The sequence below is a fragment of the Pararge aegeria genome, chromosome 7 (assembly GCF_905163445.1).
Source record: "Pararge aegeria chromosome 7, ilParAegt1.1, whole genome shotgun sequence".
NCBI classification, from domain to species: domain Eukaryota; kingdom Metazoa; phylum Arthropoda; class Insecta; order Lepidoptera; family Nymphalidae; genus Pararge; species Pararge aegeria.
This window is the reverse complement of record NC_053186.1, coordinates 877,204-903,162: the sequence shown is the minus strand read 5'-3', so window position 1 is coordinate 903,162 and position 25,959 is coordinate 877,204. Positions and strand designations below refer to the sequence as shown.

Here is a 25,959-nt window from a genome sequence, read left to right as displayed (position 1 = left end):
CTTATGAAGCGTTCATATATATTTGTTTACATAATTGTGAGGGAATGGTAATAACTTCGTACGCCAACTTAAACCTAAAGCTACGAGGGTTCCAAACGCGCCCTGGTCTAAGAAGAGCCCACAACAAACTTAGCCGGGTAATTTTTTTTGTTATCACCATTACACAGTTTATTTGTATTAAGCTATGAAGCTAGAGCAATTCACACCCAAGCTTTTCGTTCGTTCGTTCAAGTTATCCTTAATATTATAATAGGATTTTTCTGTAAGCTATATAACTACGAACAACTCTCAGTTGAATAGTCGGCAATTCTTGAAGTGAATTGTACGTGCAGTAACAATCAGTACGCGTATTTTTTATTGGCTAAACAGCCCATTGTTGATTAGTCGCGCGTCTCGCGTCTAGCAACTATAAGTAGGTGTATATCTAGCTAATTGAGACATATTATACCGTGACATCCTTGAGGGATACGCGATACCTATTCCGATCATGATACCCTTATTATTACCATATTAACTAGCTACGACCCGTGGTGTTACCCGCGCTGGATCGTTTGGCTGCTTTGTTAGGACGTTAAGGAAGGACGAATTTGGTGTAGAAGTACGAATGTTGCTGTAATATGATGTTTTCTATTCCCATTCTGTACGCTTTAGTTTTAAGTTTACGAATGTGGTTATCGCCATCATCTCACTACCGTGTAATTCTTATGTACGCATCAAAAGTGCCACCTATGGGCCTACTTGAATAAAGATATTTTTGACTTTGATTCCAACTCGGCCTTTTATTAACTCGGGGGAAAATAAAGTCGAGTTCGTGCGCTTTCACGGCTTCTGGTTCGGCTTGCATTATTATCATCGGAATCAACTTGATATCAATGATCGTTGAAGTCCGGCATCCCGCACTGCAACAGCATGATGGGTCTACGCACTCTATGCTGTTAACCCAGGAGAGAGGATGACTATGCCCAGCACTGGAAGTTATAAATAAATAATAAATGAAAAAATATACTACGACAATACACACATCACCATCTAGCCTCAAAGTAAGCGTAGCTTGTGTTATGGGTACTAAGATGACTGATAAAAAATATAGATAAATACTTATAAAATACAGAAACACCCAGACACTGAAAAAACATTCATGTTCATCACAAACATTTTCCAGTTGTGGGAATCGAACCCACGGCCTTGGACTCAGAAAGCTGGGTCGCTGCCCACTGCGCCAATCGGCCGTCAAAACGTTAACAAACTGTGGATAATAAATATTTCGGGGATTCAGATAAAAAAATTAAAAGTGAAACAGCAAATAAATTCTTCATAAATAAAATATTATTCACATTTAAATACAAAATAGTACAAAAGGTAAATGCCACGTACAATAATCATATATTAATATAAATTATTTTATAACATATGATTAACTTATTTTCTAAGGAAACACTACCTAAAATAATTTCAATGATTTCGTTTCACAATTTTTTCATAGTATTAGCTACGACCTTCTTTTATAAATTCGAAAGTAGGCAACTCTATTGGTTTGTTACCTTTTCGAGCCTAAACCACTGGACAGATTTCGATATACCACCACCACCCATTATCTCGTATTTCTCTACACAAAAATTACGGGTAGAGATAATTATCTCGTGGTGCGCATGCTAGCATAGGCATGAGAAAAATTATATTCCCCGATTATACCCCCTGACAAGGGATAACCTGCAAAAGCAAGCCAACAGGGAATAGTGGAAGTTAACCCCCTTTAGTATTATAGCACTTCTATTATTTGGTTATATCCACTCGTACGCCAATACTCGGAGAGTTGATAAAAAATAAATATACTATGACAATACACATATCGCCATGTAGCTTCAAAGTAGACGTTGTATTATGGGAACTAGAATGACTAATGAATATTTTCATTGAAACATATGTACCTACTTATAATATACAGATAACACCCAGACATTGAAAAACATTGATATGCATCGCACAAAATTTTTCCAGTTGCAGGATTCGAACCCGCAGCCTTGGACTCAGAAAGCAGTGTTGCTACCCTCTGCGCCAATCGGCCGCCATAGAAACTATTTAAGACAAGACAGGTACAAGAATAATGCGCCGACTCACATTTGACAGATTTGTTTTTAACCCAGCCGTCTTGGCAGATGAGTTTGTTGGTCTTGGAAAGTTTGACACGAGCAATATTCCGTTAAAGAACCATGGCATAAGCTATGGTTGTACCGTAGTATAAAAATATGAAAACCGATATCGTCTTAAGTAATTATTAAGCGTTATTAAGAGTATCGACATAATCATTGCCTGTCCACTTTAATGGTCCATAAACTTGCAACTTGCAACAATCTGCAAGCATTATAGAAATTCGCAGAATTGAGGAAAAATATAGACGGAACGTGCCTATCAGTCATGACGTTTATAGCTTCATGACTGAAATGTAGGGAAAGCCATGGGTATTTGTAATTGTGTCTAGTGCTTAGTTAGTGTACATTTATAGGCTTTTATTGTAAGTACCTGCAACCAACTGAGTGCGAAATAGACTTGCACATAAAAGATTTCCAAATAGTAGTATTAAAACATTATTAATGTTAAGCAACAAACAAATTTCGTGTATGAATCCCTCCTTTTAAACCTTTTTATTATTTTATAGCTGCTATAAAAAATTACATCCTATTAATATTAGAAACTATTCACCTAACTCGTAAGTTCGTGGTTTATGGTGGTATAGTAACGGGTGTCTCGCTGGCAATCTTCGGGTGGACCCTTAAAATTTGTCGAGTAAATTCAATGGTCTCGTAATGTAGATTTCTTTTCGGCCCCGTCGGGCTAATGTACCGAGGTCAAAACAATGTTTTCATAACTAGACTAAATAATTGCATTACAATATTTTTTTATAAACATACTAGCTGTATCCAGTTACGCGTCGCATAGATTCAGTCTGTATCGACATTGTGCTAAAACATCGCATCGCATCGTATAACATCCCTATGTCGTGTCGTGAAAATCTACGACGCACATGGTAAAAAATCTGCCTCGCATTTGATGTTCAACTTTCGAAGATAAATGACAAATTAAACATTAATGAAGATCGAGTAATTATTAACCTTGTTGAAACCACTTACTGTGCCTTCGGAGAAAAGAAAAGAAAAGAAGACTGAAGATATAATTAACAATACATGATAAAATTAACGATATCGTATTGTAAGCGTCGTACCGTGCATCGTATTACGACATGAAATCGTATACTTCCGATTTCTTACATTGCACATCGTAGATTTCACGACTTTTTATCGCATCTCGATTCTCGACACGACAACGTGCCACAATGCGATTTCTTGTCATGCGTTCACTCCATAATTTAAACTAGCTGTTTGACATATGGAGCTATTAATTTTATTTACACAATCAAACCGCTGTTCGCAATCTGTGGAAAAGTTACTGATTAAGGCTCCAGATGTTTGCGAGAGTTCTGTCGATCATTTTTCTCCATTCCATGAAGCTATATAATTACGCAAAAACGTACACTTTCTTCACTTCTCCTGTCACGCATTATTGGGTATACTGAGCGTTTTCACTAGTTTCTTCCACTTTTTCTGTTTCTACTTCGGGTTTTTTTCTAAAACTGAAGATTTTGTCAAAATTTATCGTGTTCTGGTTGTAAACTGTATGTTCTGGTGTATCGCCCCAACTCACTGGTGTTACTCTGTTTGATTCTTTAGTTTCTTGTTTAACATTTTCGTGTATATTAATGTCGACGCTAGCTACTTCCGGGATCGGGTTAAGCACAGCCTCTGATTGCACGCTTGGTGTCCGCATTTCAGCATTAGAAACTCCTTCGGCACATCTATTTAAAAAGTTTAACATCCTTTCTTTATAAAACTCCGAACTCGTCTCAGTATTCGGCTTGTTTTTGTTATTTTGATTCTTCAAATAAAAACCATTGTCATTCTGAGCTAGGAATATCTTTTTGATCTTCCGACTCGGATAGTGATCTATCAAATCTGGTTTTGGGTTGAATTTTCCGTTGATAGGTCTCTTTTTCGTATTGTTACCCTTAATTGTGGTTACGACAGATATACAATTGCCGCGTCTCTCATTGTCCTCTTTATAATTACTTCGCATACCTTTGTAAGATATCTTAACGCTCAATATTGACCATAACAGCTCAAGGAATGCTGCAATCAATATATTTATTGATAGTACACGCTTCGTAAACAATTTAGACACATCCTCTTTAACTTCCGTAGAGTTGCGTGGTATAACAAAATGGGAATTGTTTCTCTCAATAATATCACTATGTTTGATAATAATTATGTCTTTAAAAGGTATTTTATCCTTATAAAAATCCGATATATCATCTTCTGTTGATATAAGCCAAACTATTACCATTGTAAAAGAGACAAACGATATTAAAGTCGATAATGTTGACATTACGAAGAGCCATGTTATATTTCTGTCTATATACCATCTTATCGAAGCGAATATTGATGCAATTCCCGCTGCGAGCGCAAAAAATGTAATCAAAGAAGGTGCTAAAATAAGTATATATGTATTATTCGTTGTTTCCTGTAATACTTCAGTAGAATTATCTGTAGAAGTTTCATTTTTTTCAAGTAATACTGATTCTTCGGCATTAGGGTTGACTAACGCGAGGCAAGCTAGTAAAAATGACGTAGATGCTAATGCAATATGGACCCATGCCAGTCCAGAAACCGTGGAAGCAGAGTACCTTCTCTCAGAAGGGTATAAATTTCTCGTATCAGGTTTAGTTTTCACTTTAATTGTATACACATCCTCCATTTTGTAATTATAGCATGATCAAAACACAGGTAAACTTAAAATATGCAGCTTCACTTTTTCGTGGCACTTGTTTGAGATTAAACTTTGAATTCAAACTTTATACGTAACATTCACAAATCAAGGTTTGATTTATTTAAAAGTATAACGATATTTTTTTGTATGTGCGATACATTAATGTTGTCACCGCAAACGCGACTCCTGCGCATGTCAGTTGTTGGAGCACTGGCGTGAAGTTGGTTGTGGTGTATTACCATACGTTAAAACGCTTTCCCTTTGCAAAAGTTATATTTTACATTTATTATTGCTTTTGCTATTTTACAATTTGTTATTTAAAACAAGATAAAATTGGTACTTTATGTTTCCTATAGCTTATCGGGATTTTAGACATACAAGATATACTTAATGTTAAGAGTAAAATCTTTACATATTATAAAAAAAGGCACGCCACGCCAAGCTTGTCTGTCTGTCTGGGCATGAAACACTAGAAAACTAGCGAATGGATATTCATCATGGTTTTCATGTTGAAAGGAATCATCAAAAAAGTCCGTGAGGATATATGTCCAACTGTTATAGTTAAGTCACAATAAGCGGTTTTTGTTATTATGTGTCAATCAAGACATGAATACAATCTAAAGATGGTGACATTCCTTACATAGTATTAATCCTTATCCAAATAATAAATATTATTTATTCAATCAAAATCATTTCATTCATTCTTTTGAAACCTTGTAATCTAACCATTTGGTATGCAAATAATAGGTAGTAAAAATATAAACCTCCTGTTGGAAGTCTGGAAATAAATCATAATAACCATAATTTAATCACGAGTAAAAATGTTTAAGGCCCAATGAAGTGGGCACGGGTCAGCTATAATATTATACAGCTTTTGAGTTTGTTTGGTTGAACGCGCTAATCTCAGGAACTGCTATTTCAAATTGGATTGTTGTGTGGTTTTTGTGTTGAAAGTTATATTATAACATCACGCTACGAAAAATAGCTAACACGACCTGGAACAATCACAAATGAGAAATGTTCAAAACATAAAATATCTTTTTTGAGAGATTCCAATGCGTGCGATGCGTAAAGGTTAAACTCTTAGCCAAGACGACGGACGTATGTAGTAAGTATGACGGAATTGTTCCCCTATAAAAGTTAAAGTAAATGTAAAAGTCTGAATAACAATCCGCGACAACATAATATGAGTAATCTATTAAGGTTGACTCATACGCGGACGAAAGTAAAGTATAATAGTTTAAAACGAACTACTGCTATTCTCAATATAGCAATGTCCATACAAAAGAATAACATTATTATTGGCTCGCATGACTCCCTAATTTTAGGAAAAAAAACTGAACCTGGCAATACTTTTATTGGCGCGTAATATAACAGACAAATAATTTGAACCTTATCACAATGACTTACAGGTTTGTCTCAACGGTTTTTTATACTAATTTTAAAATGCTTATGTTAAGCAAAGAATTTTATACATTAGCCCTTAGACTTTAAGCAACATATTTGCGCGCATTTTTCATTAGATTGTCGGTTGATTTTTATCTACGATTGTATTCAAAAACGCGTTGTAACTTTTTTTGCAATTTTGTATCTTCTGATATTCTTATTAAGTGCTATTTTACAATGTGTACTTAACAAAGAACATTTTGCCTTGCCTAACGAAACTGTTTTCATCGAATCACAGACAAAAAGCAAAATATAGATCTAAACGGAATTCTTACTATAATATTCAATAGCAAGAAACGGGCTATTTTACCTTACCTTAGTACGGGATAACTAAAGGATACGTATAAAACAGTCGTTACCTGGATTTTTGTTGTTCTTTTGTTATTTTTTATACGGATTTATGAAAGTGAACAACCATTGCTGAATTTTTCTACATTGAGGGAGGACTTCTTTGCGAGATATCCTTACCTATAATAGAACATAGTCCCCCTCCGCGTCTGTATGTCTGTCTGTGCGCGAAAACACAAAAACTACTGCCCGGACTTTCATACGGTTTTTACTAATGGACAAAGTTATTCATGAGTAAGGTTTTCGTGTACATTATTGTTTTCTATTAAAACAGAAACCTTTTTCCTTTTAATATAATTTGGCGTGCTGTGAGAAAACTATTGATAACAAATAAAAGTGATGTACTATTTGATTAAAGTGATCATTAATACCCACAAGTAAACCCCGGGAAAACTGATGGCTCCTGCGTAATTTGTGAAATGCCGGAACGGACGCGGAGGAAGTAGCGGGCAACAGCTAGTTAAAAATAAAAATGTGATTTTCGATCGTCATTTGTAGGCATAAGATATTAATCCTAACAAAAAATAGTCAGCTTATTAACGAAATTATCGTATGTAGGTACGCGCTTTGAAAAATTATGATAACTGGACGTAAGGGGCGTGCATCCGCATTGCCCATATAACATTACGTTACGACCTTTAGTTAAAGCGGGTGTAACCGAAGGGAACTGCTAGTTAGTTGTTAAATAAATAATGACAGTGTATAGTCAGTACATATTTGAAAATTTAATGTACGTTCATAAAAACATTTCTAAATTTAAGAAAAAATGTGACTGCAATAATTTAAACATTAGAAGCAAGAATAAACTTACAGTGCAATATACTAGGTTACATAAAATTCATAATTCGTTTAAAGGAAATTGCATACAATTCTACAATAAACTACCAATTGACATATTGGAGAAAGTAAGTATTAAACGTAAGCTTATAGAAAAGTCGTATTATAGTATAAAGGACTACGTAAACGATAAAAAAGCTTGGGTGTAAATTATTGCTCTAACCAGGTTGCTCTTCTAATAATTTAAAATGACATTGTGAGATGGTGATAACAAAAAAAAAAAAAACACCCGGTTAAGTTTGTTGTGGGCTTCTTCTTAGACCGGGACGCGTTTGGGATCCCTCGTAGCTTTAGTTTTAAGTTTACGAATGTAGTTATCGCCATCATCTCACTACCGTGTAATTCTTATGTACGCATCAAAAGTGCCACCTATGGGCCTACTTGAATAAAGATATTTTTGACTTTGACTTTGACTTTGTTATTTATACAGTCACTCTCATCATCATAGCCTATGGCAGTTAACATCCACTGCACAGGGTTTGCCCAAAGTCACCACGCTGGGCAGACATACCTGTCTACCGGGTCAGCGATCGAAGTGGCCTCATACGACACCTGCGGAAAGAGGAGGGTTGATGATAACTTTATACTAATCTGCCGTCACCAAATGCATGAAAAAAATATTTTTAAAACATGGCAATCCCTCATTACACTATTAGTCCCTAATCACCGCGTCTAGCATTCGTTTATTTCGTCTGTGGTATCATTAAATAAGTTCATGTTCTCTTTTTAAATGTGATTGTGGATAGATAATTACTAATTGAGAGCGTTTTTTTTGCAAATCAAATTAACGGTTATTAAACTGGTTTTGTAAAGGAGGATGTCTAAACACTTTTCGTGATTCATTTTAAAATATAAATTAAACTGTTGTGACTGTCTGTGATTTCGAAATAAATGAAGTTAGTTATTATTATAGCGGTTCGTACATAAACAAATACTTGGGATTCGAATGTGTGTCTTTTTATTTATTTCATGGATTGTGAAGAATTTGCATAGCGTTCTAAGCTTTACTTGACTGAATTGCACAAATATAAATTGTCACGCGGACAAAGTCGCTGTAGTCGTTCTACATATAAAGTTATCATATGCAATAATCATCATATTAGCATTGATTTAATATCTTACTATTATAAGCTCACTTACTGATATTCGGCGCATTGACAATAATCTGTCCAGTTATTAGTTATTTAAAGCTTAGACCCACACATGGGCATACCCAGTTTCTAGTCTATGGCGAGCCAGTGACATGTTTTCAGATCAGATCGCCCGCAGCTGTTTTGTGAATTTTTTTTAGAGGGACCTCTATAATCGACACTGAAGCCACAACTGTATTTAATACTTTTTCTGTGAGATTTCCTGGGGGGCCAGCTGCCCTCGCCTGCCACCCCTGGGTACGCCCATGGACCCACTACACTACTCCAATGCGGGTTGGTGGGTTTTAATGATGTTATTATACTATCATTTATAACACTTTACTTATTAGTTATTACTTATAATAAAACATTTTATTAATTTGATAATCAAAATTAAGCTTCATTTGCTATACTCCGCGAAAAGTAGAATCTATGTGGTGTAATTTATAATTTCTTCAACCTTTATACTCCACACCAAACAGATCTTCGGCAATGTACCCTATACGCACGTTTCGCTCCGAAACCGGAGCATCCTCAGGAGATGTTGACTTTACAATGAATAATTGTTAAGTTAACAAATATTTAATTTTGATAATATATCATGGATTTCCGCAAAGTAACGCCTGCTTCTATCCGATAAGTATTAGGCTGTTTAACATTAACAAACGACCAATATTAAGGAAGAAGAGTTGAGAAAGAGGCGGGCGATGCTAAGCAGTGGACCGTAGAACGGAATTTTGTATGAGACTCTTATAAGAAGTTGCACGCGTATTAACTCGCGAGGGACGAAGTAGGTACTCCGACACCAGTCAATTAAATCTTTACTGTGTGATTAAATAGAGCTTCAACCCACCATGCACCGAAACTTAAATAAAACAGGTACCTTAATGTATTACCGGAAAGTTCAGTGGCGTATGAGGTTTTTAGTCTGCTGGTCATTTTCCTCCTCCAAATTAAAAGAAAAACATTTGAGGCAGTCTTTGGGGACTGCAGATAAAAGTTTTTTTTAAGTTATGATTTTTTCTGGCGCGTTAGGGAAATATGGTGAGAGTAAATTCTTACGATGCGCGCCCACAACGTCACAAAAAACCGACACCATGAAGTTAGCTATAGTCAACATTTTAGTTTTTCTAAAAAAGGTTGGACAGTTGAATTTCAGTAATTCAAACAATACCTATTTTTCTATTGTTAGTGTCGTTTTTTCTACAATCGTAGAATAAGGCGAAAGATAAAATTTTTGAAAAGACTTATCTTGTTGCAAAGACGTATAACTTCTAACGCGTGTACATAAGTAAACACACGTTTCTTTTTTATTTCACTACCAGTTTAGTAATTTGTGGACAATGATGAGGGTCGTGTGCTAGTTGCCATATTTATTTTTAACCAAGTCTATTTTTTTTTGTCTGTTGTCCCTAATAAATAAAATAAAATACAAGTTAACCCTTGACTGCAATCTCACCTGGTGGTAAGTGATGATGCAGTCTAAGATGTTAGCGGGCTACCTGTTAGGGACTATGGTAGTCATACCCCTAATAAGTCTCTATGCGACATCGCGCCGGAACGCATTAATCGCTTAGCGGCACGATTCAGAAATTATAAATTCCCAAATTGCCTCTGTCGGGAATCGAACCCGGGACCTCCTACTTAAATTTACAGCGCTCACCGTTGCGGATAGGAGGTCGTCAAAACTAAATCTATATACCGAGTATAAATAATGCTTGGGGACGATGACGCGAGTTCCATGATGTTTGTTCGCACAAAAAGATGTCAACGCGCCTAGAGAAGTTTGGCAAGAACCACCATGCAACCTCAACGTGGCTTAGCGGGCTACAAGTTCAGACATGTGATAATAGTCGCGGTGCTCGAAAAAACAAGCACATTTGAAATCGCACAAGGTGAGGCGCGAGGCCGCTTAGTTCGCACGGCGGTTTTTGCTTCTCATTTGAGTTGCTTTGACCGAATAAGCTCGTTTGGAGCAAGGTTCCCTCTTTTTATGGGCATTGTACCTACATATTAATAGCGGTTGCCCGGCACTTCCACCGCGTACAAATGATACTTATAATGGAACTGTAACTGGACGATTTCTGTAGCTTAGTATATATTTTGTTTTTGAAGTTTCTTTAGCGGCGTTAAGAAAAAACATGGGAGTGAAATTATACGATTTAATGAAATGCGCGCGCAAGTGGTTACACTATTTTAACAGTATGAAGGTATTTGCTAAAATGAGTGAGAGGGGAATACATCGTCCGCCTGCTCACTTTTTACGATGCGCGCACACACCGGCGCAAAAAACCGACACCCTGAAGTTAGCTATAAGGTTTGACAGTGTACACTTACAATTGTCAAAGTCTGCGGGCTCATTCCGGTGATTTAATTGTACAAATATCTCAATTTGAATGTTCAGTGAAACTTGGTGGGACGATACCTAAGAAGATCACTAGATAAAGCGTTATAATAAAACTTTCATCTATTGTTAGAGTCCTAGTTATTTAATTTCGAAGGTCATGTCTCATGACCCCGTTTCACCCCTATTTTACCAATTTAGGTGTAGATTTTTGAGGTGGAGAGAAACTCTTTCTTAGCGCCGACCAACACTTGCCCACAGGGAACCTTCGTTCTAAATTGGAATAATCATGACATCGATAATTCTGGACCCTCATAAAGACTTTCAATCCTATCTCATACATCAATCAGGGTTAAAAGCCGTCAGGGCACTATTAAGAGCAATAAAAAAGACAGTACTGAAAGAAGAAGTACTTTTGTCAGTACTACTACTAACTGTGTAACTTATTTAATATTTTATTATAGACACATCTTCAAGGTCGTTCGTTAAGGTACATGCCAGTTTATGTGGTAGTTTTTATAGCTTAAACAATGAGTCATTCTCATTAGACATGGCTGAAACTCCGACCGGCCGATGAACCCTATATTTAATAAGAAGGTACCAAACAGAATTTTCTGAAAATTGTTATCTGTAATTTCGTGTATTTGTGCAATAAATCATAATATTATTATTATTGGGAAGGACTAAGTCGATGGGGTACTATGAGAATTGAGACTAAAAGGTTATGCTTAAAGGTTATAATAAAATAAAACAATAAATCACAACACACGTTCATACGCACACACGTACACGTGTTATGATGATTTCAAGCCATTACAATTTTTAAAGTTAGGGTTGTCAATGTTTTTGTTTAGGTAACTTTTATATGAAAACTTGAATATAGGTAATTTAGAATTATAATAATTTCTCTAAATTCAGTATACCTTTGATTGCTGGTTTCCCAGAACACAAGTTCCGACTAGCTTTCACCATCATCATCATATCATCATACCAATTGACGTCCACTGCGTGATATAGAGTTCCGAATTCCACGGTTTTGTGCCACTTTTGTCAACCGGCTCCCTGTAACCCGCTTGATGTCCACCTCGTTGGAGGTCGACAAACGCTGCGCTTACCAGTTCCAGCACCTTGGGACCCCAACGTCCATCCGTTCTCCGAGCTATGTGCTCTGCCCATTGCCACTTCAGCTTCGCGACTCGGTAAGCAATGTAGGTAACACTTGTTCTTCTACGTATCTCCTCATTTCTACTATACTCCGAGCATAGCTCTCTCCATCGCTCACTGAGTAACTTTCTTATGAGGCCCATAGTTAGCGACCATGTTTCGGAACCATAGGTCGCAACTAGCCTTATAAATCAGAAATAGGGCGATCCGTTATCAACGAAAATTAAAACATATACAAAAAAAACTAAAGGGTAGGTATAGCGAAGCTGAAGTGGCAGTCACACCTTGGGGTGTCAAAGTGCTGGTGTGACAGCCCTGCACCCATAATTTCCCGAAATTGGCATAACTTGTTATGTGGTATTTTTCCAGTTCCAAAAGTCCGAGGATTGGTTCCAAGCAGTGGGTTTCTTACCCGGAAAAATTGCGTAAAACAGCAAAATTTTAGGGTAAGCAGTGCTTTTGCGCATGTATGAAGTGCACGCCACTGGTTCCAAGTCAAACTTACCTTGTCTATAAATACAGCAACACTTCGCAGGGTATGCAAGGTGCCTAAAGTGTCATATGCCTGTAATTACAACGCCAACCCTTCGCCAGCGGCGCCCTTCAGACCGGAATATAGCAAAGCTGCTTGCCGGCAGAAATAAATATCGCGTCTCTGCTTGTAAAACACGGTTTATCAATTATACAGTGAGTTGCATTAACATCTTTTATTTGGAGTACTCCCAGTGACACCCCAGGGTACCTAAGGAAATACACGGTACCACAACAAATATCACATCGCCATCTAGCCCCAAAGTAAGCGTAGCTTGTGTTATGGGTACTAAGATAGCTGGTGACTATTTTTTTATGAATATAATACACATAAATACTTATAATATACGGATAAAAACCCAGACACTGAAAAACATTATTGTTCATCACACAAACATTTTCCAGTTGTGGGAATCGAACCCACCACCTTGGACTCAGAAAGCAGGGTTGCTGCCCACTGCGCCACTCGGCCGTCAATAATAATAAGATTCAAAATTCAAAATTCATTTATGTCAAGTAGGCCTAATACAAGCACTTTTGAAACGTCAAGTCTGTCCGTGTGTAGTGACTCTACCACCGGTTCGGAAGGCAGATTCTACCGAGAAGAAGCCGGCAAGAAACGCAGCAGTTGCTCTTTTCCAACATCAAAAATTTACATTTTACATTTTAACATTCGTTTTTCTATCTTGTGAGAGATGAAAGCGGAGCCGGCTTCCAATTAACCTTGTCATTAAGAAACTCATCAATTGTATAATAACCTCGCTGTAATAAATGTGTTTTAACACATTCTTTAAACTTATGCACTGGTAGGCCCAAAATAACCTTAGGAATCATATTATAAAAGCGTAAACATGGCGATAATACTTCCCCGGACGTGCTGTGTCACAAAAAGCTGTATTACTACTAAAAATAGCACTGGCGGTGCGACAGGAAGGTGCGACACCGGAATCCTCAAATGGCTCAATGATTGTTGTGTGATGTCACGATGTTATGATCCTGTTATCAATTGAAAACGACCGTTACTAAACTGTGACCAGTTACCCGCTAATAGCCTGTTTACGTGCCGCGTAATCTGTAACGGCCCGAAAAGGGGTCAAAAGTTATATCATCTAGATTCCATAAACTTAAGTTTTTGACTTGTCCTACTAGGATTTCCTACTAGATTTTACCGCCGAATTAACGTATCCGACAAATAAATAAAATTTGAAATTGTTTGATGTACGGCAGTAATAATATATACACGCTCTTCCATACTTAATATTTCCAAACGCCATCTATTGTGCAGAAGGCGAAACACTCGAATTAGGTCAAAGGCCAAGCAATTTAAAAACAGACTCACTGTTGTATTAAATAAATATTAATAATATTGAAATCAAAACTCAATTATTAAAATAATTAGGTACTTATAAATACTTATAGATACAATAGTTTTACAAAAAAAAAAGTTGGCCAGTGTGCACACTAAAAACTTTTTTTACACTAATTTATTCGAGAACTCTTGGCTCATTTGGGGGTTTTTTATAGTTTATTCAGGGATATTTTCAAACAGTTTCCATTAAAAATCGAACGGGGTGTGAATATTTAATATGGAGTCTTGCTATCTAACATCTGCCATTTTTTTGCAAAATAGTGGCCACGTATAATACGCATACAGCCTGCATTAATAAATAAACCCAAAACTATAGTTATACGTGCGAATTGGCTGTGAAATATTGTGTTCTGGTTATTTAAGTCTAGATTTACGAGAGATCAACCGTCGAAGTCTTAATATAGTTATTTTTGTCAGGCTTTAGAGCCAATTATTCAATAAAGGCCGCACCCGATTTTAATATTTTTTTATTTCTTTGCTCATTTCTTATTGGTTTTCATGACATTATCATGAAAATATATCAAACCAACGATGTTTTATTGTCACTCACTTTGTTACGAAACAGTGCGCTTAATTAGTATTTGTACCTAAAGCGGCTGTTCTACCTCAACTAATCTATGGTTGTTAAATGCTTAAGATATGCTTCTCTTTTTATCACACTACATTTCATGTTTGTGCAAAGAGTTCGGTTGCGTAGTAGTTCAACTGCGAATAATGGATAAATAATTAATTATATATCGTTTACATTTTCGTATACATTTAATTTATCAGATACCTACGCTGATTCGGCGGTAAGGGATCGAATTATTATAATTTATAAATAACCTCTACCCTACGGTCACACCCGCATAAACAAGGGATTGCACAATTGAAATGAATCATCATGATCAAGGCCGTGGGTTCGATACCCGAGACTGGTAAATGTTTGTGTTGGATGAAAATGAATGTTTTTTTTTCCGGTGTATAGGACGTAGTCCACCACGCTGGCAAAATGCGGATTTGTGGACGTCACACGCTTTTGGGAACATTATGGAGAACTCTGAAGCATGCAGTTTTTCTCACGATGTTTCCCTTCGCCTTAAAAGCAAGTAATAGTTGATTGCTTATAACGTACATAACTTAGACGTGTGTGCCAGAGTTCGAAATCCCCAGAGTTGAAAACAGCAATCTGCTGAGTTTCTTGCCGGCTATTCTCGGTGGAATCTGCCTTCCGAACCGGTGGTAGAGTCACTACAAACAGACTGACTTGACGTTTCAAAAGTGCTTATTAATTAGGCCTACCTACTTGAAATAAATTAATTTTGAATTTAGTGTTTGTGTCTTTATTGCAACATTTTGTATAATCCTTAAATATTATCTAGGACAGTGATCTAGGGCCATAACCATAGTAATGTATTCACATTACTATGGTTATGATATCGCGATTTTAAATTCGCTCACTGCAGATCTTTTTAGTTCTTTAGATTACAAATCTAGGGAGACGAATAACTATTAGGGTGAGGCCAAGCGAGCGTAATTTTGTGAGTTGCCAGTCGCGTAATTTCGGTCGAGTAATTTCGTATATATATTTTGATTGATACAAAATTAATAATGATACTAAATTTTATTCACCGCTCGTTTAGCATAAATCGAGATTTAAACGAGAATTTCTGCGAACGAAAATACGCGACTGACAACTTACAAAATTACGCTGGTTTGGCCTCACCCTTTTGTAATAGTAATCTGCATTACGTTCTAGCACGGAAATCTTAAATTTTTTTAATGGTATGTGAATTCTTCTGAGGTCTGTTATCTATGCATAGAGTAAATAATCTCTGAGGCATGCTATATTATATCTGTGCCTACGAGAAAAGGGGGATTTCCCGGCTTATGTAAAACGTAACTTGAAATTTGAATAGTGTTTATATTTTCTATAGGCCGATCCTTTTCTTATATGTTGTTTGTTTACTTTGCTTATGTATTTAGTATGGTAATTAGTACCTAGTACCTACCTTTAATTACATTGTATTGATGAGTTAGCTACGATGTTTGAGAAGCATTAACTCAAGCTCACATTACAGTTCTTACTTTCTCAGAGTGCATCGCATCATTCTTAATCAGTCAGCTGAATCATTGAATGCCAATTTTATATTATTGTTATTTGGTCTGTCTATCATTATTAATGGTGGAAGTGTAAGAGTGAAGTGCTGACGTATTTAATAAAAAACAAAAACAAACCAAATAAAAGAGTTACGGATTTATAGTTTTACTAGCTGTTGCCCGCGACTTCGTCTGCGTTTGATTTTGTTTTAAAGTATTCAGTATCGCTAAGCCTTAAATGAGTATAGTAGTATATATATAACATGTGACTGTCAATTTATTATAGACAAATAATTTGCAATAAAATAAAATTGCGACTATAATTAAAGACCTAAGCTATCCTATCTCTTAAGTTGGACCAGACTGCTCACGGTGAGCCAATTTTATTTAAAATCGGTTAAGTAGTTTAGGAGTCCATCGCGGACAAACATCGTGACAGGAGATTTATATATATTAAGATAACATTTTAAAGTAAGTAAGTAGGTACAATGCAAATAAAAACTTAAATAGTTTAATTTTTAGTTTAATAAGACAGCTGTCCGTCAGTCTGTGTGTCTGTGCGTCCGTGATAGACAACTGAAATCCACAGATTTATTTCTGTTGCCGCTATAACATCAAATACATGGGGGCTTTCATACAACAGACATGGTTTTTTTTGCCGTTTAATAGATAAAAAATGGTACGGAACCCTTCATGGGCGAGATCGATTCACACTTGGCTGTTTTTTTACTGGCTGCCCTTTTTCCCACTACACAAAAAAGTTATGAAAAGGCTACATTAACTGACTTTTATTACAGGTACGAGAATGAAGAAATTTTCATTTTCAACGAAAAAAAATGACCAATTTACCATTTTCGATGGAAACCTTTTCTATGATATTTACAAAGACTCACACTTCCTGCGGGAGAGTGACAATATAGTAACCATATTGACTAAAGGACATGAACTAAGGTCAATGTTGAAGCAAGTTAAGCTGGGTGAATCAGTTGCTGTCAGCGGTATGGTCCTCGCAGACAAGTGAGCATTTTTTTTATTTTATAGACTAGATCTTAGCAATCACATCTGATGATAAGTGAGATGCAGCCTAAAATTGATGAATGGATTGCCTAGAAGATCCCTATTCACCCTTCAATTAAGTTTTCTTCAGAAAACTTATACGATTGTGAAGAAAGTGCAGAGGAAGCAAAGTGCTATATATATCACTTGAAGATATAACCATCTACATCTGGGTTCAGATCCTTATAATGCCTCAAAAGTTTTTAATTAAGAAAATTAATTAAAAACACACACACACACAATAACAAAGATGTGTGGAGTCCAGAAATCTGCATTGGGCCAGCTCAGTGGCTACTTCTTTAACCCCTTATTGCGAGAATGAACCCGTGCCCTGAAGTGGCCCATTAATGCTTCAATCAATAATAAAAAGTAGTGATCGATGGGTTAATTATTCAATATCATATATGCATTCTTGCCTATGACAACAAGTGTGCACAACCAAGTACCTACCAATGTAGGCTACATATGACAGAAAATTGAGCTACTGCATAAATATGCATATTAATGCAATCACACAATAAAACATCACACCTGTAGAATCAAAAGGACTAGACAGACAAATTTTGTATATATATTTTTAATGGGGTACATCATGTTTGCATATACGGTTCTATAAAATAATATTGATCAATAAAGAATTTCTTAAATATAAATAATAATGGGGAACATCCACATTACTCTATGGCTAAAAATGGCATTTAAAATCTGTTGTGCAGTTTAAAAGGGCGAGAACAACTATGATTTATATTATGTAAAGACATATTTGCTTTTTAGTTAATATAACATTTATTAAAAAAGTCAGTTTTTTCATTAAAAAATTTCTCTTGTATTAAATTAATTCTTTGAAAATAATAAAGTATTTTTTTTTATAAATACAGATAAACAATAAGTAACATAACTTATGTTCTTTTAACGTAAATTTCATTGATATAATTTTCAGGACTCCACTATTGGTGAAGAAGACTGGTCCGAATGTGGCTGTAGAACCCTTTGAGTTTACAGCAAACCGGCTGAGTGGTTTGGTAGCATCATATGCATTTGACAATCGCTCAAAATTCCCCGACTTAACATCAACTGAAGCTGCCACCTTGGGTTTAATGTGGGACAACAAAGATGAAATTAAATCCAGACTTTTCCTATCAGCTGTATCTGGTACTGAGCAATTTGGGAAGCAGTTTCATTTCTGGCCACTGGTTTGTGGGTTAAGAAAGTTGCAGTTGAAAAAAATCACTATTGAGCCCGTCATGAAGATGTCTAAGATCAAGAACCCAGAGGGTTTACCAATGGCCACTCAATTTATGAGGAATTTGGCTACCGTGAGAACTCTCTGGTCCTATTTCCCGGGATCGTCCAAAACAGATATTGAATTGCAGCTTGAGTGTCTACCTTCGGATATGAAGAAAGTTTTTTATAACACAAAATGTAGTTTTAAAACAAGCAAGAGCAGGAAATAATTTTGTATTTTTTGTGAAAATTTCTTCACTTATAAGTTTTGACAAATGCCTTAATACATCATGTTGTTTTTATTATTATTACTATTGACTCATTATTAATCACTAGTTTTTTATGAAAAATAAATGGAACATAGGTACTTTCCAGTGTTTAAATTTTGTATGTACCTACTAGTTTGTAATCTTAAGTTCGCAGAGTTCACTGCTATTTTTTTTTTAATCTGGAATATACTTTTATCAGTTTCTTTTTCAGAAGAAGAATTCCTCTTCTTTAAATAAGAAGGACAAAGAAGATAATAAAAATTAATTGTTAAATTCTACTCTTTAGAATCTGTCTTCTGTATCGATGAATTTGACGAACGATGGACTACGTAATTGAGAAAAAAGCTTGGGTGTAAATTTATGCTCTAAATAGGTTGCTCTTCTAATAATTTTATATGACAAATTGATAGCAAAAAAATACCCACCCGGCTAAGTGTATTGTGGGATTCTTCGTGATCAGGGCACTTTGGAACCTTCGTAGCTTTGTTTTAAGTTTACGAATATGGTTATCGCCATCATCTCACTATTGTGTATCCTCACTATCGTTCTCATGTAATGTAAGATTGATAAGTGTCATCTATGGGCCTACTTGAATGAAAGAGCAACTGCCGAGTTTCTTGCCGACTTCTACCCGGTAGAATCTGCCTTCCGAACCGGTGGTAGAGACACTATAAAAGACAGACGTGACGTCACAAACGTGCTAATAGAGTAAGCCTATGAAATAAATAAAATTCGAATTTTTATTGAATTTTGATGGTAGAATCACATATATCGCCTTAACTTTTCAAAAGTGTTTAAAATTATTTCAAATAAATGAATTTTGTTTTTTTTTTAAATTTTTGACTCAAGTTGTTAGGATAGAAGTCTAGAAGTCGCATCCAAAGTCGCAAATGAGAGAGTTGATGAAGAACCGCGCTAGTTGGCGGCCTCGCCAAAAGAAAGTTTCTCTTTCGAAGATGTTAAGGAAAGTTTCGTCTCTTGAGAGGAAATTCGCCGTTCTCTTATCTGAAAAAGAAGAATAATAATCATAAATAAACAGGCGAACGTTCGTAAAAAAAATCATAAGTACATCTTTCGACTCTAAACCAGTTGACAGTCAATTTTACTGAGACGATAAGAGTTGTAACTTTTTGGCCGTTGATACCGATTATTATCACTAACTTGTGACGTTAGCCCATCAACCCGCTTTGCACAGTCGTGGGTCTAAGCTCTGAAACCGGATAACAGACGCGGCCTGTGCAGTGGGAGTGATGAAGTGGTGGTATCACTTTAAACGGTGAAGGAAAATACTACTACGAGTAGGTACTCTAAGATACAGAGTTCAATAGAAGTATGTCTAGAACTAGTCTACTTTTATCATTTCACATTATCAGTCCCATTTTCCAAGAAAAAAATTAAGATTGATAAAGCGATTTTTATACCCTTAATGGAATATTATTCCGATTCTTTTTTAAGTTACATGTCTAATGTGAAAAAGTTTTAATTTTTTCAACCGCACCGGTAGACCAGTTCCTAAGATAATTGCGTTCAAGTAACAACACGAACAAATCTTCAGCTTTATATCTTAGTATTAGTTTGAGATAAATGATAACTCACTGTTGACGTTGATGTGGTATCGCGGCAGCGCGGTGACGTCAGCGAAGGTGAACGCGCGGCACATGTCAAACGGCTGCGTCAGCGGCATGGTTGACGTCAGACGAACCATGGCTGTAACATGTAAACTTCTTTTTTGATGACAACCTTACGTTACGCAAGTGATGATGCAGTTTGAAATGGTAGTGGGCGGACCTGTTTGGGGTAGGAATGGCACCAATCGGTTTCTCGAAGCATTATACCGCAATGCTAGATCGCTTGGAGTCACGTCCTTGTCGATGGTAACTAGCCACGGCCGAATCCTCTAGACCAGACCCCAATAGGTCCCGCTGGTGATCGGGGGAAACGAGACGTTTTCACTCTAAATATTTGTATGAACGCTTCATGAGTACATGTACGGGATAGGCCAATTGAGGAAAGAGATGTTTAAAAAAATAAATAATATACTACAACAGTACTCACATCGCCATCTAGCCCTAAAGTAAGCGTAGCTTGTATTATGGGTACTAAAATGACTGATGAATATTTTTATTAAAAATTATACATAAATATTTATAATATACAGATAAACACCCAGCACTGAAAAACATTCATGTTCATCGAACGAACATTTTCCAGTTGTGGGAATGGAACCCAACAAAGCAGGGTCACTGCACCAATCGGCCGTCCGTTTGATTTGATGATCATTCACAGCAATTGGGCAGGCAGCTGTTACTCACGGTAGGTGCCGTGGTAGCTGTAGTTGTAAGTGAGATCTTCCCGCAGCGAGTAGTGCTGCACGACGGTGCGGGTGGACTGGAACTCCAGCAGCGGACAGTCCAAGCTGAGCACTGCCTTCTGAGTGGCTACGTTGTAACTAGAAACAAACGCTATGATCATTTCGGGATCTTTTTCATTTCTTTTTCGGATGGGCACTTGGCAATAACCACACATTGTCGGTAGTTATTTTAACGTCGAGCCTTAGGGCTCGTCTCATAGCGAACTCTCGCGCTCGCCCCCGACCCCCCGGTGACAACGAAGAAACCCCTCAGCACGGCTAACATGGGCAGGAGAAAATTATATCCCCCGAGAAACGATAAAAATGTAACTTCGCCCACACCATTATCAACTCTGAGAGCACTGGCGCAAAAGTGGAAAAAATATCCAAATAATATATGTGTAATAATAAACGAAGGTAAACTTCTCCTATTCCATGTTCCAATGCTTAAGCATGTCGACACGCTCATTATATCGGGGATATAGTCGGGGGATGTTATTTTTGTCTCCACGTGCACGAGTATAGTTAACATGGAATAGGAGAAGTTTACCTATCCCTTATTACACATATATTATTGGGATATTATTTCCAGTTGTGCGCCAGTGCTTTGAGAGTTGATAAATCTTTGGGATAAGATACATTTTAATTTTTTTTCCCGGGGAGATAATTGTCTTCTGCCCATGCTAGCCGTCCTCCCGAAAACTGAAACTGAAACTGATACACTTCAATCTTGTAAGAGACTCTAGACGATGCATAAATACCCACTTTTGGTCATTATCAGTTGAATATAAGTGTAGATAGATACATGAATACTCACTAAAACTCGGACACGAAGCACTTGTCATGGTTTCTGATGACCAGGTCGTTGTCGATGTAGGTCGCGTTGAAGTAGGGCGTGTCGAAGCGGAAGTTGCGGATGGTGTACTCGCTCGGCACGGAGCCGCGCACGTTCGGGTTGCAGGCCGACTGCGACGCCAGGTGTCGCGCTATGCAGGGTATCGAGTCGCATGGGCGGACGATACTGGACGGCACTGGAAGAATGTGCATGCATATGACATTCGGAATGCTGACAGTTGCCTGCATATGCACAGGGTATTAGCGGTCAGAAGATATAAAACCCCCAAGTTTCTATATAGTGCATTTTATTCTACTAGTCCTTTCATTCCACACGCAATTTTGTAGCAATATTACACCCCGTAGTTTTTGCGTCGGGGTTTAAAAAGAATTGAAGGAATGTAGTCTTGTGTCTCGGGCCTCAGTTCACTTGACGTTTCACGGCTCACTTCATACTTCACATCTACAGTTTCTTCAGGAACAAGCCGCAAAGTATCCAGCTGTAAGCAACAACTTAAAACCCGTAAAATTAACGCTAGCACGAGAGAGAAAACGTTGTAATTTAATATTTATATCAAGGGTAGGTATTTTTTTATTCCGATACAAGTTAGCCCTTGACTGCAATATCACCTGGTGGTAAGTGATGATACAGTCTAACATGGAAACCGACTAAACTGTTAGGGATCAGAGCCTTCTCTGTCAAGGCCGTAGTCCGCCACGCTGGCCCAGTGCGCATTGGTGGACTCCTGTTCTGTTAGGGATACGGCAGATTAATTAAACCCATACCGCCAATAGTTCTACGCGTCATCGTACCGAAACGCTTAATCGCTTAGTAGCACGTGTTTGTCGGTAGGCTGGTAACTATCCAGGGCCATAGCCTCCCGTTATTCCCGCTACCGAACCCGGAACCGCTGCGCCAAGGAGGTCGTCAATTTAATATAGATACTTTTTCGCCTACCCAGCAAAGAGACTATTGCCCGTTTTCACTAAACCTAGACGAGGATTTAGGCTTTGCGTATAGAACTATTCGTGAAGGGTTGATGTATGTCTAGGAATCTCCTTAGGTTAGGCTTTACTTAATTATGCATTGCCTTGTCCCTCGTTAGTTAAAACGAGTAAAGTCTGGATAGTTTAGACTTACCAGCTGCACAAGCTGTGAGCCCAAATATTAGGATAATGGTTTTCAACAGCATAGCGTAACCGATCACAGGCACACCTCGTCAAAGACTGAGGCCAAGAACTCTATGTAACAATAATGGCCGACCAAAAACAATAACATGATTAAAATAATTTATTTTCATATCATCAAAAGAAGTTAATCGATTATTTGTACAACTGAATATTACAAATTATGATTGTTTGAAGCAGACATAATTATAATTACACGTAACAAAAATAAAATTGTTTTTGCGTATACATATTTACATACAATTAATTACAGTTGTCTTGTGACTATATTATTGCTAAATTAAACACTCAATTGTTATTGAGACGGTTTAATGACGTAAAACTCATTAAACATCATCCTATTGATGCCCCACAGCCCACCGCTGGGCATAGCTTTCTCTTCTATAAGAGTGTGCTTAAAACTGAGCTGGGCAACTTTATGTCCAATACCAAATCGTTACAAGGGGTTTCAGTCAGGACAGTAAGGTCAGTCTATGGAATGGGGCATATTTAGGCTTGTATCATTGAAACTGCGCAACTGATTTTGATGCAGTTTTCAAATGTAAATAGCGATTCAAGAGGAAAGTATATAAGTAAGTAAACATCTATACTTATAATAAAACTGTAACGGGTCAAATTCTGTACACTGAAATACTTATTTTAATATTTTTTTTGAAGGGCACTCTATAACCGATGCTGAACCCAAAACTGTAATCTTTTTCATTAGTGTCTGTCTGTCTGTATCTAGGCCGCGCGTCAAGCTGAAACCACTGAATAAATTAGTTTAATAATATAATAATTAAAAATAAGACGAGAAGATAAGAAGAATGTTAGAAATTTTCTTGGTTAACCTTAAGCATACGACCCAACCAACAATGCGATTTCGAGTCTTCCTTTAACGATTACTATTCTATGTTAGGGATAGGAGCTGAGACTGATGGATACCAAATTTCCAAAGACGGGCACCCATCCATTTACTGACTTGGGTCAACGTTGCTTACCCAGAGCTATGTTACTAATATTTAGTGCTGCTGTTAAGTTGTTATAGAGAATTCAAAGTATATTAAATTATTATAAGTATAGATAAGGCAAGACGGGAATAGGTACTCGGGACGGGAATTTGCGATTGGCAATTTTAGATATTTTATCACTCACAAATTAGTAGTTTGTTGAAATATGTTCAAATACTATCTGCACTTTAAATCATAGGTTTGTATACTTATTTGGCCTTTTCAGTACGATATTATATAATTTGGGAACTGATTTATTTAGGTAGGTGTGTGGCAGTACGTTGCGTTCCGTAATTTACGCGACTTCGCTCGCATTTTTTACGCGGAGCGCAACGTATATGCCAGGCATCCAACGCGAAAAATGTTTTGTAAACTACGCTTCTACTACACCCTATGTTTGAAATGTTTGTTTTGCGATCACCATGATAAATAAAAACTCAAAAAGTTGGCTTAAAAATCATTTTAATAACTATTGTACATTAATAATAATAATATTCATAATATTAATAGTTTTTAAATAGTTACGGGCATTGACGCAGCGAACACACACGCACCAAGCGTTACTTGCGAGACAAGGACACACTAGCGACAGAAATGTCTTAAGACAAAATATAACTACACTCCATTTTGTACGGAAAATTATTACACACACCTATACGACAAATAATTCTGTTATTTTAGTGCGAAGTTCAAATTTCTCAATTTCGATGGTTTTTGAATATTAAACACTATAACGACAAAGTTATTTGGACCTAACGAATTCCTTTTATAGTTTTAATTCGTGCATAGCCAGAGTCCCTAAAATATCCCTGTGAAATAAAAATAAAGTATAATGTTATCATGAAATAAATGTCATATACACGAAATCACATTTTTATACCTATCTGGATATTATTGCCTTATTTATGTATATCATATGCGTTTCATCCGCCCCTAGACACTCTTGCAACAAAACGGAATCAGTTGACATCAAAGATAATAAAATCAGTCTAAGAGTGGAATGGTATCTATAGTCGAACATCTATACCAATAAAAATGCTAAGTTACTATTGGTTAAGAAGCATTAAGTTAATGTTTCTCTGAAGTTATAGTGTTTTAATAATAAAAACAAAGCCCACAATTTTTTACTTATACTATAATAGATTTCCCTGTTTCTCTAATTAATTTCAAAATGATTTATCGTCTAGTGTGTGCACGAAGTGTCACGTGAGAAATAGTCGCTAGTGTGATCTCGCGCTTATAAATGCAAAAATTGAAGATGCACGTCCACCGGCCACGAAACGTAATACAAAAAGCCAAGGTAATAATTCAAAGTTTCAAAACGACTAAGCACTACTAATACTAGATATTAAAAGAAGAAACTTCGCGCTGTATTCCGCCAAGCAGCCGGTCTACGTTCAGCTTTACATAACGAGTTGTATAAGTGACGGTATAAATGCGGGTCAAAAATACATAAAGAAATATTAATGTATTAAAATACATTAATATTTCTTTATGTAAAAAGGTAATTTACATTTAAAACTATTTACATATTTATTGAATGACTTCTGATGATATAACTGATGGACTATATGAACAGTTTTTGTTTAATTGCAAGTATATTGGATCGCCTACAATTAGGAACACGTCAGCTAGCGTCAGAAGTCAGTGTAAGACTGACATATTTACAGTTAGAATTTATGTTCCCTTCATTACACTGGTGTCACAATATCGACTAAGGAAAATTAAGGAAAATTTACTCAAGTACCCACATTGTATAATATCAAGTATACAAACATGTTATATTAAGAGTTTTTATACATTACATGTCCTAGTGTATAAATAACAATTTATACATGATTATATAATAAAAAATTTACAAACCGATCAATGGTTATTCGTAATTTTAAACCAATCATTACAATTTTATTGTATTATAACGTGTTTTGTATTTATTATTAAGGCATAGTACTGCCACGTTTATTAATTTATACATCACCAAAA

The 25,959-nt window shown here is 36.5% G+C and overlaps 3 protein-coding genes across 6 annotated transcripts; 1 reads left to right on the top strand and 2 right to left on the bottom strand.

Annotated features, from left to right (window-relative positions):
• Positions 1–2,006: 2,006 nt before the first annotated feature.
• LOC120625245 lies at positions 2,007–5,011 on the bottom strand. Its single transcript, XM_039892249.1, has one exon. It carries the CDS (start codon positions 4,804–4,806, stop codon positions 3,556–3,558), a length of 1,251 nt encoding a protein of 416 aa, XP_039748183.1. The 5' UTR covers positions 4,807–5,011; the 3' UTR covers positions 2,007–3,555.
• Positions 5,012–15,860: 10,849 nt separating this feature from the next.
• Positions 15,861–18,684, top strand: LOC120625119. Of its 4 annotated transcripts, XM_039892058.1 has the most exons (5): positions 15,863–15,956; positions 16,063–16,234; positions 16,525–16,537; positions 16,864–17,083; positions 18,063–18,684. In XM_039892058.1, exons 4-5 carry the CDS (start codon positions 16,872–16,874, stop codon positions 18,574–18,576), a joined length of 726 nt encoding a protein of 241 aa, XP_039747992.1. In that variant the 5' UTR covers positions 15,863–15,956; positions 16,063–16,234; positions 16,525–16,537; positions 16,864–16,871; the 3' UTR covers positions 18,577–18,684. The 4 variants fall into 4 exon arrangements, with proteins under 4 accessions (XP_039747991.1, XP_039747992.1, XP_039747993.1 ...); XM_039892057.1 differs by having other exon boundaries at positions 15,861–16,234; XM_039892059.1 differs by lacking the exons at positions 15,863–15,956; positions 16,063–16,234 and having other exon boundaries at positions 16,532–16,541.
• A 796-nt stretch (positions 18,685–19,480) lies between these two features.
• Positions 19,481–22,992, bottom strand: LOC120625001 (fibrohexamerin-like). The gene is made up of 5 exons (XM_039891910.1): positions 22,941–22,992; positions 21,783–21,996; positions 20,928–21,064; positions 20,212–20,322; positions 19,481–19,620 (listed from the first exon to the last, which is right to left on the bottom strand). Exons 1-5 carry the CDS (start codon positions 22,990–22,992, stop codon positions 19,481–19,483), a joined length of 654 nt encoding a protein of 217 aa, XP_039747844.1.
• Between the last annotated feature and the right edge of the window lie 2,967 nt (positions 22,993–25,959).